The sequence below is a fragment of the Macadamia integrifolia genome, chromosome 5, assembly GCF_013358625.1.
Source record: "Macadamia integrifolia cultivar HAES 741 chromosome 5, SCU_Mint_v3, whole genome shotgun sequence".
In the NCBI taxonomy this organism is placed as follows: domain Eukaryota; kingdom Viridiplantae; phylum Streptophyta; class Magnoliopsida; order Proteales; family Proteaceae; genus Macadamia; species Macadamia integrifolia.
The window spans coordinates 27765305-27783373 of record NC_056561.1 but is presented as its reverse complement, the minus strand read 5'-3'; the positions used below and the strand labels follow the sequence as shown (position 1 = coordinate 27783373).

The 18069-nt window shown below is 41.5% G+C and overlaps 1 protein-coding gene across 6 annotated transcripts in view; it reads right to left on the bottom strand.

Moving 5' to 3' along the window:
* Positions 1-18069, bottom strand: part of LOC122079451 (chloroplastic group IIB intron splicing facilitator CRS2-B, chloroplastic-like) — a 45916-nt gene that overhangs the window by 14025 nt on the left and 13822 nt on the right. For all 6 annotated transcript variants that reach the window (XM_042645940.1, XM_042645942.1, XM_042645941.1 and 3 more), the window contains 3 exons: positions 15990-16194; positions 15778-15859; positions 15638-15705 (listed from right to left, as the gene is read on the bottom strand). In XM_042645940.1, coding sequence (XP_042501874.1) covers positions 15638-15705; positions 15778-15859; positions 15990-16190 — 351 coding nt within the window. In that variant the 5' untranslated portion in view covers positions 16191-16194. The remainder of the gene's footprint in view (positions 1-15637; positions 15706-15777; positions 15860-15989; positions 16195-18069) is intronic.

The following is an 18069-nucleotide window of genomic DNA, read 5'->3' as shown; positions in this document are numbered from 1 at the left end:
TTTTATGAATAAATAATTCATTGCCAAAGAAATGGAAAACTAAATACAAGGGAGAAGAGGGGGGGAGAGAGATCACCTAAGGAGGAACCCCGGCGAAAGGGATACAAGGGGGATGGCGTTCCCAAGGGGGACTCAAACAACAGACGGAAGCTCAAAACCAAATGGGGGGGAAGGCACCAAACAATCAAGAGGGGTGGAAGACAAAATGGTTCATGGGAGGCATGCCAAACAATCAAAAGGAGGGAAGACAAAATGGTTTGAGGGAAGCCCTAGGAGACAAAAATGAGCATGTTCCTTGGGAAGTCCCTAACTGGCTTCAATCTAAATGAGGGAAGCTTATGGCGGACATCAAAAGAGATAGCTTTCCAAATCTTGTCAAAGGAACGAGATTTGGAAGTTCATCTTCTAAGATTCCGCTCCATCCACATGTGATTGATGGTAGCACAAAAAGCAAGTTTTTAAGCAATGTCACAGATAAAGGAACCAGCAAAAGTCATGTCCACCCAACTCCATACTCTATGAAGGGGAAAGGGAAGTCTTTTAGAAGGCCAACAACTGTTGAGAGCTCTCTTCCAAATGGTGGCAGGAGAAGAAGAGGTGATAAACATCCTCTGTGGCATTCCAACAGAGGCAACAAGAAGAAGGCACCCTGATGTGCCTGTAGAGAAGGAAGGACTGTATGGGAAGGCAGTTAGTCATGGCTCACCAAGCAGTGAAGCTATGGCAAGGGATATGGCCTTTGAACCAAATGACTTTGTGCCAAGCAAACAGTGGGGCCAGAGGGGCAGATAAGGTTCCAAGCCGAGGCAGAGGAGAAATTCCCAAAGGGGCAAAGGGAGCCAACAGATGGAGTCCTCTCTTCCCCAATGACCAGGGGGAGGGGAGGCAAGGAGGATCAGATGTCGGAAAGAGGGGGAGGAAAAGGGGGGCACCAGGTATCATTATGAATAATAGAGGAAATAAGGGCATTCCTCACGATGCTAGAGTAGTAGATGATTTTGGGACTAAGAATCATAAGGACCCTTGTCGGATTCCAGGGATAGAGCCAGAGGCTGGTGTTGGAGCCATTAACAATGGATGTAGATATGGCTCCAAGGGCGGTGGGTCTGGCAAGGAGGACGTTGCGCCAGACCCAAGAGGCATCAGAAGCAAGGGAAACAATCCAAATGGAGTCATTCTTCAAAAGATGAGAATATACCCAAGTGACCCAAATACTATTGTGCTTGGAAGAAATTATCCTGATGAGCTTGAGAGTGCCCACAAAACCTGCTTTTGTAATCCTTCTCAGCCCTAAGCCTCCCTCAGATTTCGTAAGACAAACAGAGGCCCAGTTGAGAGGATGGAGGAATTTGAAGGAGTCAGCCCTTTCCAAAGAAAGAAGCAGAAGAGGGATTCAATAGCTTTGATGATGGATTGGGAAGGACAAAAACACTAGACCAATAGAGATAAAGGGATTAGAGGACCGATCTGGTGAGCTCAAGGCAACCCACATAAGAGAGGAGCTTGCCTTTCCAGAGTTGAAGCCGCTTTCTAACAAGGTCAAGCTTAAGAGTGCAATGATAGGCAGTTAGACGGGTTGAGATGAGAGGCAATCCAAGGTATTTAATTGGGAGGGAGCGCAGGGAGAAACTTGTGAGCTACAAGAGATGGTTTTTGGTAGAATCAGAGACCCTAGAGAGGAAGAGGTGAGATTTGAGAATGTTGATATGCAAACCAGAGTGGTTCTCGAAGAGATGAAGGGAGGCCATGATGGAGAGATGGAGAGGGGGTTAGCTTTAAAGAAGATCATAAGGTCATCAGCAAAAGCAAGATGAGAGAGAAGGGATTTGCATTTGGAGATGGGAGAGATGAGGTGGAGATCAGTAGAAAATTAGATAAATCGAGAGAGGAACTCAAAGGCAAGAGAGGAGGAAAGGGGAGAGGGGGCAACCTTGCCGGATTCCGACAAAGGGGGGAAGATAGCTCACCAGGCTACCATTAACAAGGACAGAGAAGTGGGTGGAGGAGATACAAGAATGGATCCAATGAACGAAGACAAGGGGGAAGGACATCTAAAGGACTTTGGAAATGAAGTCCTATCGGAGGGGTCGAAAGCTTTACGGATGTCAATCTAGAGGAGGGCAGCAGAAGAGTGAGATTTCCGATCACGTACAATTTCAGGGCAAAGGATGATATTGTCAGCAATACTTCTTCCAGCAATAACGCAGGAGTAGATTACAAGAAACAAACCCCCACACTTTATAAACCCCAAAAAAACAAATAGGACACAACAACTAACTTGATAATAACCAGAAATAAACCCAGGAGAACAAGGGAATAAGACCATCAAATAAACCCCCAAGGATGCAATAGTAATGCAGGAGCAAAACCAACCCAAAACCTAATCCGATAGGAGAGAGAATGACCTGCGATAGGGCTGGAGAGAGAGGTACGGCCAGGTCTGTGGGGCTCCAATTGAGCTGCACTCTTGGGCGTAGATAGTCCCTAGGGATGGTACAAAAACCTAAAAATTTGAAGGACTTCTGATGGATGGTTGATGAGATAATTACTTTCTTGAAAATCAGACCTAGGAGAGAGAATCTGTCAGAATTCTGCAGTGACAGCAGCTGGCAGCTCTGAACAGCCTTCTAAAGTGGATCGAGTGGTCCACTTGGGATGTAGAACAGGCCCTCAAAAGGTCTTGCAGATCAGACTCCAGGTGTAGGCAGCAGAGGAGATCGATTGGCTTCAGGAGAGTAGTGTTCTTGTTGGTCGATCTTCAATTAACAGGTCTCATTTATATTGTATTAATATTAGCAACAACAGTGAACAAAAATAGGCAATCAACTTCAGTAAATAAGAAGAAATATAAAGGGGAAAGTGGGGAAGGAGTGCCTATCTCGGCCCGGGCTTCTCACCCACAGCTATACTGGTTGTTTAAGCAATTGAATGCAATCATTCATTATTCAACTCTGAAATTATGAGTGCATAAGCTCCTCTATTTAAAGAAGGCAGAATAGCAATCATAACATAACTAGGAGCTAGTTTCCAAATAGGACTAGACACTCCTAGTAGGACTTGGACTCATAATAGGACTAGGACTATAACTCCAACATGGAGTAGGTAACTAACTAGTCATTCACTAATAGGGAAACCTAAACTGACTAAAACTGAAATAACAAAGGAAATAGACTCAAACCAGGATTCTAACTAAACTAATAAATTAAATCCCGTTTTCCTACTTTCTACCCATAATTTAGGCCCATTAAAGTGGCACATTACAAAGAAAACCCAAGGGATCAAAGGCCCAACACTTATATAACCTAACCCAAGGCTTATTTGCAATAAAATAAGCCCATTAAATGACTCATCTACATCAAGCAATGAAGGCAGATTGGCTGTGGCTGACTAAGGCATCGATGATAGTCTGAATTTTGTTGGCAAGAATTTTGACAGCGAACTTGTAGAAAAGGTTGCAGAGGGAAATAGGTATGAAATTAGGCAACATGAAGGCATCAGAAGCCTTTGGAATAAGGCAGAGAAAGGTATGATTAATACCTTTAATTTGGTCAGGGATAAGGAAGAAGTTGTGGATAGCCTTTATGAGATTAGGCCGGATGATATCCCAGCAAGAGGTGAAGAAGCCCATGCTAAACCCATCAGGACCGGGAGTGATGTAGATCAAAGCTTGAAGATGAAGAGAAAAACAAGAGCCAGAAAACATTTTAGTAACACGTCAAAAAACATTGTTCACAAAACACTATTCACATGAACTGTAACACTTATTTTTTTGTTCCCTGTTATTGCTTGTGCGAGATAGATTTGGGAGTAATTTTAGAGCATCGATTGGAGGTTCTACAAAGTCCAGTTGCAGGACCATCCATCGTTTCTTCTCAGTAGCAAGGGATTTCAGAAATAGCGACAGGACCTATTCTCTCAACCTCTGTTCAGTATTTATGAAAACCCTTTGGAGGAGTTAAAGACCATTCTAAGGGGAACAATCGACCAGTGTGACCTACTTCTACATTATTTGGTATCAGAGCCTAGCCAAAGCAAGGATGGAGCAATGTGATTTTCATGAGGAACTTTCTTCATACATCTTCCTTGAATGGGTAGATGAATTGAATATGTACTTTGACAACTACAACTTGACAGAGACGCAACGAATTTTATATGTTTGCTCCCAGATGAGTGATTGTATTCGAATACAATGGATATCTGTGAAAGACAACTTCAATCTCAAGGACGTGAGCCTAGAACATGGGAAGAGATGCAGTACGAGTTGGCGGGCATGTACCTATCTAAGCATGAACGAAGAATGTATTTTCCTTCACCAAATTTCCAATAGCCACCCACAATAGACAAGAGCATGAAAGAACCATCGGCCTCTATTGCACAGTGCATTGCAAAAGAGCAACAAGAGAAGGCACCTCCGACCAATGAACCAGAGTCAGAAGTTAAGGTTAGTGTTGGTGAAAATCCAGCAACTCCTACTGTCGAGGGAGAGGTAGTCATTGATGTTCCTTTACAGAGATTCACATGGATGAAGTCGAATGCAACATAGCCACAATTGTGGACAAGGAGATCGGACCAAAGGAGAATGGTACTTCAACACCTGTGATGACTGTGAACAGCCAAGAGGAAGATCCTAACGAGCTTGAGATTGAAAATTTGAAATTGTGGAGGTCAAGAACACAGTGGTTGAAGGAGTACATGTGGATGATCCCACAGATTCATTTGAGGTTGTTGAAGCTGAGAATGTAAAGTTTTGTCATTCCATTAAAGTATCTTGAAGATCGAACTCCTCACATTCTAGACTACATCCTTATTATCATAGAGCTATCTGAATTTTTCTACAGCTTGAAGAGGGAAGTGCACCATGCTATAATCACCATAACTACAAAATTCGAGGAAGAATTTTTTCTAAAAGAGGGCGAGTTGATGTAGATCAAAGCTTGAAGATGAACAGAAAAACAAGAGCCAAAAAACACTGTAGCAACACGTCAAAAAAACACTGTTCACGTGAACAATAACATGAGTAACTATTCACGTGACACTGTTCATGTGAACAGTACTTTGTTTCAAAATCTTCTATTTTAGCTTTCTACTTTAGTTTCCTATTTTAGTAGTATGGTTATGTGTTTAGGAAGTCCTATTTAGCTGCTATTTTGTTTCCTAATTAGAAATTAGTGGTAGTTTCTATTTTGCATTAGTTTCTATATTGAATTAGTTGCTAATTGCATTAGTTGCTATTTTGATTTAGCTTCTATTTTCATTAGTTTCTATTTTGTGTCAAGCAGTGTTTTTGCTTGTTCCATCTCCTGAGAAAGGAAGACAACAGTTGGGATAGCTGTGGGTGAGATACCCATGCTGAGATAGCCAATCCCACCCACATCTACCTTGCTTACTATCGTCTTTTATGTTCTTCTTCTAGTTTCTGTTATTGTTTACTGTGAGAGGAGTGTTTGTGAGCTAAAACTAACCCTATCTAAAGACCAGCCAAGGATCAAAGCCTGTCAAGAGATCAGCTTGAAAAACCAGCCACAACCAGAGAATCGATTTTCTGCAGTCAGGTTTTTCGGAAGCAAATCGACAGGGCTGTTTCTCCAGATCTGATCCTGATGTAGATCCACATATAGGGAGGACCTATCGCAGGAAGAAAAAGGCCCATCCCAAGGTGTGGATCGATCCACTTAAAGAGTGGGCCCATTTTCTTTATTAGTTTTATTTCATTTTCAATAAAGGGCCATGTGGCCCATCGGTTGTAAGGACCATTAGGGGCTAGTAGTTAAGTGAGTCACTCCATGTTAGAGTTTAAAAGTCCTAATCTATTTCTCATTCCTAGTTCTAGTCTATTTCTAATTCCTAGTTGTGATAGGAGTTCATCTCCTAGTCCTAGTATGGCTGCTTGTAGCTAGATCTGCCCTCTATATATAGAGGAGCTTATGTAGCCTTAATTTTTAGATTTGAATAAAGAATAGTTGCAGCCAATTGCTTAGAACAGCCGGAATAGCTGTGGGTGAGAAGCCCGGGCCGAGATAGCCACTCCTCCCCACTTTTCCCTTGTTTATTCTTTATCTAATCACATTATTCTCAGTGTTATTTCTCTGTTTACTGTTGCTAAGAAATCAGATCCGTAAAGGCCTTAAAACCCAGAATCGATTCAGTCAAAGTGAAGGAACTTGAGTCCTACTCGAGCCCATATTTCTCAGGTCTGGTCATTAATCTGCAAGCCCTGTTCAGGAAGTATTCAAGGCAACCAGAGGGATACTCGACCCTTATTCCAGCACTGTCTAAGCAGGTAAGTATTAGTTCTTGAAGAATCACTTCTGTTTTCTGTCTCCAAGGTCTGGAATCAAGAAACATCCGAACTCTTGTACCAGCCGATAGAATCTGTTCATCTTTGGAGGTTTTCTTCCTCACAGTAAGGGCTCCCATCTACCTCAGTTTCAGCCTCATCAGAGGCCTACAGGTTCAACCGCACCACTTTCTCTTTTTCCCTATCGCAGGGCTGTTTCTCTCTCCTAGCGATTTGGATCTGGGTTGGGTTTTGCTGCTGATTTATTCTCAAGACTGTGGGGATTGTTTGTTGGTTGATTCTTTGCTGTTCTCTTAGATTAATTCTAGTTATTGTGAAGTTTTCTATTGGACTTTATTTATCTTGTTTGGGGTTATACTTGTGGGGGTCGGTTCTTGTAATCTACTCCTGCATTAGATCTAGGCACTGTTGGTATATCTTCCTTAGTGTTTTGAGGACCCTTGAAACCAGTTTCCCTACTTGTGAGCTTCAATTTAGCCTTTCCCTTAGGCTTTGTTGAACTATTTGATCTCTAAGTCTGAGTTCAGAACTGGTATTGGTTGAGGGTTGTTTCTCTTACTGGGGCTTATTTACCTAGTGTAAATTAGCTCTGCATTAGGGAGCTTCGTTTGCTTTGTGGGAGAGAATGGCGACAGTACTTTCTTCATCCGAGGGAATAGATTGGAGAGAAGGAATGAGGTGGGGGAATGAATTTATTGAAGAGGCCAGGAGGGGAGAGGGACAAGGGAGGGGTGAAGAGGGGTGTAACAAATCGGAGAAATAGGAGACAGATTTTACATTGATTTCCGTAGGAGGGAGGGTGGAACCGTCTCAGTGAGAATAAAGGAGCTGCATAGAATTGACATTGTGCCTTACAAAATATACTAGAACCCCTAATTCTATTATTTTTAATAAAAGTGAGCATCCTTTTTTTGTAATTATTCTTATGTTTGGGGTCCATCTAGGGTTGCCACCCGTGATGGTTTCCGCTGGTTTATATCATTTATTGACAATTGCACCCGCTTAACCTGGGTCTTTTCTTCCTTGTCATAAATCTGAGGCAATTCAATGATTCCAATCATTCCTCACTATTGTCTGGATGCAGTTTGATCCGAAGGTTCAGATCCTACGAAGTGACAATGGAACCGAGTCGATAGATGCTAGCTTCTTCCAATAACTTGATAGTCAGGGCGTTCTGTTTCAGACTTCTTGTACTTGCACTCCTGAACAGAATGGTAATCCTGAGAAAAAGAATTGTCTTCTTCTTGAGGTCACTCGCTCCCTCATGTTTACCATGAAGGTTCCTAAGTATTACTGGGGGGATGCCATCCTTACTGCTGCCTATCGCATTAACAGTTCCCTTTAGTGTCCTGGACTTTAAAACCTCTATTAGTCGTCTCCTAGACCCCTCACTTGCCTCCCATCTTCCCCCTAGGATCTTTGGTTGTGTTTGTTATGCTCACAACTCCACCCCTGGACTTTCTAAACTTGATCCCCGTGCCTTCCGTCGCATTTTCCTTGGCTATGCCACTACCCAGAAGGGCTACAAGTACGTCACCCCCATCTCGACGGCTTTGTTACCATGATAAGATTTATAAAATTTTCAGAATTGAGAAAAACCTCAGTATTTGAAAGTTGATCGTCCGTACAAACAAAAAACCAGTTTTTGTTCTTGGACTAGGGGGTTAACTTTTATCCTTTTGGAATTTGATTTTTAAACTATTTTTATTGGATTCAAATAGAGATATTTGCTTATTTATGAATAATATCTTAAGTAAACGAACTTAAATGATATTTGGTATAAATAAGTGCCTCAGCGACATGCAGTATAATAAGGCGACAATTGCCTAGGCCCATGCAATCCGCCTTGGCGACGCCATAACAACTATGCGACCCACCACAGCAATTAATGCTCCTAGATCCACCTCATATGTCTGTCAGTTAATATGGATCCCATTAATGTTACTGATATTCCTTCCATTGATGTTACTGATATGGGCATTCTCATTGCTGTTAGAAAAGGTGTTAAGACATGTACTAAGTATCCTACTTCTAACTTTGTTTCCCACTTATCCATGTCTATGTCCAACTATGCCTTTGTTTCCACCTTGTCCTCTGTTTCTATTCTGCAAGGTTGGAAAGATGCTATTGTTGATCCTAATTGGAAAGGTGCTCTATTAAAAGAGATATAGGCACTTTGGAAGAATGGTACTTGGGAGCTTGTTCCTTCTCATAAACTTGTGAAGTGTAAATGGGTCTTTACTGTGAAGACCAAGGCAGATGGCACCATTAAGAGGTACAAGGCAAACCAGTTGCCACGGGCTTTACGCAAACCTATGGCCTCTAGTATTATGAGACCTTTGCTCCAGTGGCCAAGATGAACTCTGTTCTCCCCTATCCTGTGTTGCTAACTACTGTAATAATGGGTTTTAGGTAAAGTGTCAGCTACCAAACGGACCCTAAGGGGTCTAATGGTCTTTGTAATTCTCTAGAACCTTCTCTCCATTGTTATAAATAAAGAGGACTACTGTCATATTAGACACAAGTCATTACCACATTCAACATGGTATCAGAGCCATAGGATTCGAAACCCTAAGGGTTCTCCCTCTTCTCCATCTCTTTGCCTCTTTCTCATTTCTCCCAACACCTCCTTCATCTGCACCTCCCTCCATCTCTCTTCATCTGCTTCTCTCTCGTGGTGGGAGCTTCTAAAACCACTAAGAGGTTTCCAGCCTCCATCCATCCATCCCCTAGGCTCTCAAACTCTCTTCTACAATGATCTGAGAGACCCAAGACCATTTCTTCATCACTTTTTCAGAGTTTTCTCCCTGAGAACATTTTTGCATTGTCAAGATACTTTTCCCCCACTTGATACTCCGATCGTCTTGATGTTTGTTGTGATTGGTGCATCTTATCATTGTAGTGGTATGTACCAACCACTTTTTCGTTTGAGGTCTCTGTTCTAGAGCTATCCCCAAAATCGTTTTCTCAAGGTTTTACCCTTTATCGATTTTTGGGTTTTCTAGTTTTTTCTAGTTATTTTGGTGCTTTCTCTATCTCCAGCTAGTATCTCTTCTATTTGCACAGTCCCCTTGAGTAGCAACCATGCCAGTCATCTCCTCTCGAGCCTAATCTTGTCCCTTTGGACCCTGGTAATTCTCCTCCTTCTATTGATCAGTCTCTTAAGTTGCCTATTGCTATTCGTAAAGGCATTAGGTCTTGTACTTTACATCCTATTGCTAAAATTGTTTCTTATGACTCACTCTCCTTCCTACTATAATTTTGTGTCTTCTCTTTCCTCTGTGTCTATACTTCATACCTGGCAGGAAGCGAGTGCAGATTCACAATGGCAGGCCATTATGGTTGAAGAGATGCAGGCTCTGAAGAAAAATGACACATGGGATCTGGTGTGTCTTCTGTCACAAAAGAAGACAGTTGGGTGCAAGTGGTCTTCACAGTAAAACAGAAGGCTGATGGTACAATGGATCGATACAAGGCCACAAGGCCAGACTTGTTGCCAAAGGCTTCACACAGACTTATGGGATTGACTACCAGGAGACTTTTGTTCCAACTGCTAAGATGAACACAATTCGTGTAGTCTTGGCTTGTGCCGCCAACTTAGATTGGGATCTCCAGCAGTTAGATGTGAAGAATGTCTTCCTTCATGGGGAACTTGAGGAGGAAGTGTATATGGACATTCCTCCTGGGTTCACTTGCTCCAAAACCCAAAGGAAGGTATGCAAGTTGAAGTGTGCTCTGTATGTGCTGAAGTAATCCCCTCGTGCTTGGTTCGGACGTTTCCATAAGCCTATGGTCGCTACAGGTTACTCTCAAAGCAATGCCAACCACACTTTGTTCATCAAGAGATCTAGTGGGAAAATTGCCATCCTAATAGTCTATGTAGATGATATTGTTGTTACTGGTGATGATCTGGCAAAAATCTCTCGCCTCAAGAGATACTTGAGTGAGGAATTCGAGATCAAAGATCTAGGACAACTTTGTTACTTCCTCGGCATTGAAGTTGCTAGGTCTTCCCGTGGGATCTACTTGTCTCAGTGGAAGTATGTGCTTGATCTTCTCTCTGAGACAAGCATGTTGGGGTGTAAGCAGGAAGACACTCCTATTGAAGCTAATGGTCACCTGAGTAGCAAGGAAGGTGATCTGGTAGTTAAGGGGAGATATCAGAGATTGTGGGGCAGTTAATCTATCTCTCTCATACACGTCCTGACTTAGCATATGCCATCAGCCTAGTTAGTCAGTACATGCATGATCCCTACCCAACTCACATGGAAGTTGAGCCGTGTATTCTCCGGTACTTAAAATCTGTCCTAGGACGTGGCATCCTTTTGTCTCCTCATGATCACCTTAGGGTGGAGGCCTTCACAAATGCAGATTGGGCAGGTTCCCCTGATGACCGCAGGTCTACTACTGGTTATTGCACCTTTGTTGGTGGTAACATTGTTACATGGCGAAACAAGAAGCAAGCCGTGGTTGCCCGTTCAAGTGTTGAAGCAGAGTTCTGTGATATGGCACATGGCATTTGTGAGCTCCTATGGAGGTCTTCTCACTGATTTGGCTATTCCTGCTACCCTTCCTATGAAGCTCCTTTGTGATAGCAAATCTGCCATTAGCATTGCTCACAACCCTATCCAGCATGATCGAACCAAGCATGTGGAGATCGATCGACATTTCATCAGAGAGAAGCTGGATATAAGCCTTATCACTATGCCTTTTGTTCCCAGTAATGAACAACTGGCTGATGTATTTACTAAAGGTCTTAGTAGTAAGATGTTTCATCCTATTATCTGCAAGTTGAGCATATGTGATATCTATGCACCAACTTGAAGGGGAGTGTTGTAATAATGGGTTTTATGGGTTTTAGGAAAAGTATCAGTTACCAAACGGACCCTAAGGGGTTTAATGGTCTTTGTAATTCTCTAGAACCTTCTCTCCATTGTTATAAATAAAGAGGGCTAGTGTCATATTAGACACAAGTCATTACCCCATTCAACACTAACCTTTGATGGAATCTTTAATAGTTAGACATCAAAAATGCCTTTCTGAATGGTGATTTGGAAAAAGAGGTCTATATGGACACCCACAAGGCTTTGAGTCTCCATCCACTGTCGGAAAAGTATGTCGGTTGCAGAAATCACTCTTTGGTTTAAATCAGTCTCCCCAGGCCTAGTTTGGTCGGTTACTCAAATCTATGTTGCATTTTCGTTAAAAGCAAAGTTAGGTCAATCACACTTCATTTGTTAGGCGTGATGGTGATAAAATTACTGCTCTCATTATGTGGATGATATAGTGATCGTAAGGAATGATGATGTTGAAATTTCCAAGATCAAGGCTCAACTTGCAACAGAGTTTGAGATTAAGGATCCTAGCCCCTCTTAATATTTCATTAGCATTGAAGATGCTCGATCTAACAAGGGCATTCTCATCTCACAAAGGAAATATGTCTTAGACCTACTTAATGAGACAGGTATGCTAGGTGTAAACCTGTCGACTCTCCTATTGATCCTAATCATCATCTTGGCAGTGATAGTGGAGAGCCGGTTGACCGAGAAAGGTATGAGCGACTTGCTGGCAAGCTGATTCATCTCTCATACCCATCCAGACATTGCATATGCCGTAGGGATTGGGAATTGATTCCTCCATGCTCCGCTCACCTTGAAGCAGTACACCGTATCCTGAGATACTTGAAATCTGCTCCAGGACAGGGCCTTTTGTTCTCCAACAATAACAATACTAAACTCAAAGCCTTTATTGATGCTGATTAGGCAGGTTCTGTTGATGATCTTCGCCCTACCTCCGGTTATTGCACTTTCATGGGTTACATAACCTTGTTACCTGGAGGAACAAGAAGCAATCTGCTGGTCTCAAGCTCCAGTGCAGAGGCAGAATACCATGCTATGGCTCAATGGATTTGCGAACTCATCTCCTCAGGGTTCCTACTCAGTGATCTTGGAATTGTTATTGTTGGTCTTATGCAGCTCTACTGTGACAATAAGGCTGCTATCAATATCGATCATAACCCGGTTCAACAAGATCGAACCAAGCATATTGATATCAACCGGCATTTCATCAAGGAGAAGTTGGAACAAAGTCCAATTTGTATTCCATTTGTCACCTCAGAGAATCAGCTAGCTGATGTGTTTCACTAAAGTTTTATTTTGTAAGGTTTTTAATCCTCTACTCTGCACGTTGGGCACAAATGATATATATTCTCCAACTTGAAGGGGGTGGTAAAGTGTCTAGGTTCGATGTATCTAGACTTGTGACTTATCCTAATGCTAGTTGTGACCCTAATCTCTTATTATAAATAAAGGTGGCCTCTATCATATTAGACAAGCTGAATCATTCTCTCATTATCATTTTTCAACTTCAACCATTGACTCAAGCCTGGAGGCAAGGATCTTGGTAATGAACTTGGATAAGAGGTTGCACAGAGATTGGCCTGAGATCAGACATAGAGGTCGCCCCTTCTTTCTTTGGGATGAGACAGAGGAATGTGTGATTTGTTCCTTTGATCTGACTTGGAGTGAAGAAACTCATAATGGCTTTGACGAGATCCTCTTTGATGATGTCCTATGAAGCACTGAAAAAAACCATGCTGAAACCATCTGGCCTAGGAGTTTTGTTTGCTTTTTTAGAGTATATGGCAAAAGCAATTTCCTCTTCTGAGGGGACACTGTGGAGGCCATTAATGAGGTCAAGGATGCTCTTGTTGAGGAGATTTTGGGGGATGGGCCCTGAAGTAGTGGAAGATGGCCCGAATAAGCATTGAAGTAGTTAACAGCCTCTACTTTGATTCCCTCCACACTCAGAATACATGAACCATCTGCAATCTGAAGCAGGGGAATGGAGTTGATATTTGTTCTAGCCTTCACAAAACGATGGAAATAAGCTGAATTGGTGTCACCTCACTCAAGCCATTCTTGATTTCTGCCTCAGAACGCTTTCTTCTTGGGAAAGGAGGGAGGCAAGATTCAATCAATGAAACCACTTTTTCTTCCACTGCCAAAGAGAAATTGGAATGGTCCGCTTGAAGATTGAGATGAATACCTATTAACCTGTCATTACAATCCACAACCGGTTCGAGGGCACTTTTAACATTCATGAGTTTCCCGCAAAAAGCAATGAGGGGACCGAAAAAGCATGGGCAGGCTTATCCCAGGCCTCCTTAACAATAGAAAGGAAAGTGGGGTGAGAAGACCACATATCAAAATACTTAAAGGGTTTGGGACCAAAGGAGATATAAGGTTGAATAAGGGGGGAGATAGGGCAATGATCAGAGATACCTAGGGGTTCAAAGGATGCGTGAGAGGAAGGGAATGATGTGAGCTAGGCTTCATTCACAAGGACTCGGTCCAGTTTACTAGCAATCCGGTCCACACCAGCACGCTAATTATGCCAAGTGAACTTCAAACCGGACCATCTCAAGTCATTTGCATACAGTCGTTGAAGGCACCAACAGAGATTGGATCAATCTGATCACCCCATGCTTCTCATGGCCAAAACGGACCACATCAAAATCACCTCCGAGACCCCATGTGAGATGACCAATTTGACCAGTAATACTATGGATATCGCCCCAAAGGCTAGCTCTTCCAAGTGAGCAATTGGAAGCATATAGAAGCAACAAAAAACCCTGGCCAGACTAGAATACCCTGGCCAGACCTCCCTTAAAGGTAGTAAACCACTTGAGCTCTAAAAAGCAAAGATAAGATTAACTGAACTTAAATTGAACCAGTGAACTACCAGTTCAAGAACTAAACCAAAACTAACTTAAAACAACTTAAAATAAGACAAAGTGGACCATTAAGCCCGTTCAAACAAGAACTGGGCCAAGTTAGGCCTGACTCTTCCTGGACTTCCTACGTTGGTAGGTCTTCAGTTCTGCATCAGGACTCGATGACTTCTGACTGAACTGACTGGCACTCAAGATTTTGTCTCAATGATAGAGAGACAGTACCAAATGTTCAAACTGTCCAAGAAATTATTAGTAGGAAATAACATGGGTGGAAACTTTCAGAAATCTAACATGGTCTGGTTCTAGAAAGTGAAACAAAGATGTTATAAATTTTCATAGACAATATGCAAGGGAAGGAAATTGGAACCTTGCATCTGCAGCTTTGTTTCCTTTTTCTACATAAAACCATCATTGCAGATCCATTACATCTAAAAGTAAACTCATGATCATCAGATTGTCATTATCACTTCAAAAAAATTGCATCATGGTTTATTGAAGAAATGCTCCTGGTTTCTTTATTGCTTCTACTTCAATCAGTGTTCGTTAACTAAAGCAAAAGGTTTAGGGAGGACGATAAAGGCCTATATGGTCTTCACAAAAGACAAGTCTACTGCGATTGCAAAATATATAGCATTTAAATAAAGATTATCCACTACAAGAAGTAGAAAATGCTTGCAACCATGGTTTGAAATTTCGGTCGAAATACCAAAAAATTACAAATTATTTCAGTTTCAAGCTTGGCTCGAAATGAAAGAATGTGCATATCACAAATGTTGCAAAGTTTTGACCGAAATTTCGGTCAAAATTTCAAAATGACTGATATGTTTCAGTTATTTCGGCAAAACATTACAAACCTTTATGGATGTATACTTCATTTCAATCGCAATTTTGATTGTTACTGTGTTTCAACCGAAACCTCTGGTGAGCGCCCACGAAATCAGATTTTTTTTTTTTTTGCCAAAAAATTCCAATCTTTGGATGTATCAAGACATTGTGGGGTAGTACAATCCATCTACATCAATCATTTATTGGATTTGAGTGAAGATTTGTGCAAGATGCAAATTTGAAGGAAAACTCTTTTTCCCCAAAAAGGATTTATTTGCCGAAATAACTGAAACAGTTATTTCAATCTAATGGTCCGAAGCCAAACTACCATTGTGTGCGTGTGAGTTTCAATCTAATGGTCTTGATGTATAATTATGCTTAAATAGGCTTGCACTAAAGTTTCAGATCAAAATTCAACTATTTGACCACCGAAATGTGCAATATTTGGACCAAAATTTCGCCATGTTGCAAAATATTTCAGTTTCACTACAGCGTACAGTAGCGACCCAGGGTCCGAAGCCAAACTACCATTGTGTGTGTGTGAGTTTCAATCTAATGGTCTGAATGTATAATCATGCTTAAATAGGCTTGCCCTAAAGTTTCTGGTCAAAATTCAACTATTTGATCAACGAAATGTGCAATATTTGAACCAAAATTTCACCATTTCGCTAAGTATTTCAGTTTCAACCAGGGTTGAAATCTAATTTTTGAGCCTTGGAAACACCAAAAAGCTATGTAAGGTAGTGCTACAAGGCTATAGTTATAAAAATAGAACTAACCGATTCCCCACTAAAATTCATGTATGCCTGTGGTTTTCCCAATAAAACCGGAACCTCTCCAAGCGAACCTGCACTGATCATAAGCACAAATGAAACAAGGTCCCAAGAATCAACATAAGGAGATAGAAAAATATAAGTACCTATTCCTATTAATGCCTTCGACTGTATAGTGTTCAACAGAATGCCTCCTTGAGAAATGCGATCAATCATTTCAAAACCAACCTGGATTTGAACTTCAAAATTTGTTTAAAGGTAATCTGGTAGATAGATAGATAGGCAAAGAGTGAACCTAATATTGAAAAAATTAATAAATCCAAAGAAGTACAAATCAACACTCAAAATTTCAACCTACATTGTGCCTGGTTCCATGATACTTATTCCCAGGGTTTCCCAATCCAACAATCAGCCAGGGAGTATACTCCACTTTAACTCCATCTGTATCAGGTAATGAAGAAGAAATGCTACGCCTGGATGTTACTAAATGTCTTCTTCCAAGACCAGGGCTTTTCTGGTGGCATACACAAGTGTTAGGGGCAGAGATTGCATGCAACATTGACCTGTGGCATTGACATACAGTCACCATATAAGTAAACATGTATTGCATGGTTAGTGAATGATCTTCCATTGTTCATTCTTTTCTTTTTATGTTTGGAAACGATATAAATAGAACATTTATGAGTGAAAGGCACACTGCATGAGATTGTTTCAACAGTTATAAGGGATGAAAAAATGACATGAGAAGCTAAAAGTAATCCATTGAACATAGAAATTCAAATCAATTAGTTGATACAGTTGGAAGTTAGAGAGATTAGGATTAGAGATGTAGGAGAAAGAGAGAAAGAGAGAAAGAGAGAAAGTGAGAGGAGAAAAAGAGAGATGAGGGCAAATATTCAGAGAGCAATAAGCTCTTCCCACCTATATTAGATTCAACCAAAATAGTTCCTCCCTAGGGAGGTAAAAGGGAAAAAGAGAAAATACAACTTAGGACAACATAATATAAAACAGTTCCTAAGTACCCCTATTACATAAACTCTAACTTAGGACAGCATAATATAAAACAATTCCTAAAGTACCCCTATTACATAAACTATAATGCTCCCCCTCAAGCTTGAGAATAGTGTCATACATTCCCAACTTGCATAAGAGGGTACTGAACTGGTGAGTAATGAGTATTTCGGCAAAGATGTCTACCAAATGATCACATGTCTTCACAAAGGGTGTGCAAATGTTGCCAGAGTCATTCTCTTTGATGCAATGTCGATCTACTTCAATGAACTTCGTCCTATCATGTTGGATTCGTTTATGGGCTATGCTTATAGCGGTTTTGTTATCATAGTAGAGTTGCATAAGTCCTTAAGTGTCATACCCCAACTCAAGTACCAACAGTCGCAACCAAATGAGTTCACAAACTCCATAAGTCATTGCCCACATTTTGTCTCTGTACTAAATCTAGCTACAATAGATTGTTACTTGCTACTCCATGGAACCAAATTACCACCCACAAATGTGTAATAATAGCTTGAAATAGATCGTCTGTCAAAGATGAATCCATCCCAATCAGCATCGCTATAACCTTCTATCCTTCAATGGTTGTTCCTAACATACAAAAGTTCTTTTCCGCGAGAGGACTTCAAGTATCTAAGGATGCGGTACACAGCATCCAAGTGCCCACTCTTAGGAGCATGCATGAATAGACTCACTACTCTCACTGCATAAGTAATGTTTGGGCAAGTCAATAACAGATAGATCAGCTTCTCCACTAGCCTCTAGCATTTCCCTGTATTAACAAGAGGTCCATAGTCCTCTCCTAACTTATGATTCTTCTCAATAGGAGAATTTTCCGGTTTACAACCCAACATCATTGTTTCTTTCAATAGGTCAAACACAAATTTCCTTTGGCATATATTGATTCCCTTCTTAGACTATGACACTTCAATTCCCAAGAAATACTTCAAGTGTCCTACATCTTTTATCTCAAATTGCTTGGCCAAGTAGGCTTTCAACCTAGCCATTTCATCATTGCCATCTCCAGTCACAACGATATCACAACATAAATAATCAATGTTGTGATGGCACCATTACCCCGCCGGGTAAATAATGTCTGATTTGCTTGACTCTGGATGTGATACCCCGTGTCAAAATTCAAATGCATACCTCGGGTGTCTCGACATAGCAGGCATTGAGGGCACCAGGGCTGCCTAGTTGGCCAATAAGGGTTGTACAATGGGCATGCTTACTGCCTGTGCACCTGAGTAAAACACTGAAGGGAATAGGTCAATGTAGTGTCCTGAAGGTCACACACATGTTAAACCTGTGGGCCAATGGTGGGGACTGCTGGGTAGACAAATTTTGCCATCACTTGTCTGACCACCGGCCAGCCGGTGCCACTTGCGGGTCGTGTTGTCTGCAGCCCAAACTGCATTAAAGCTCCG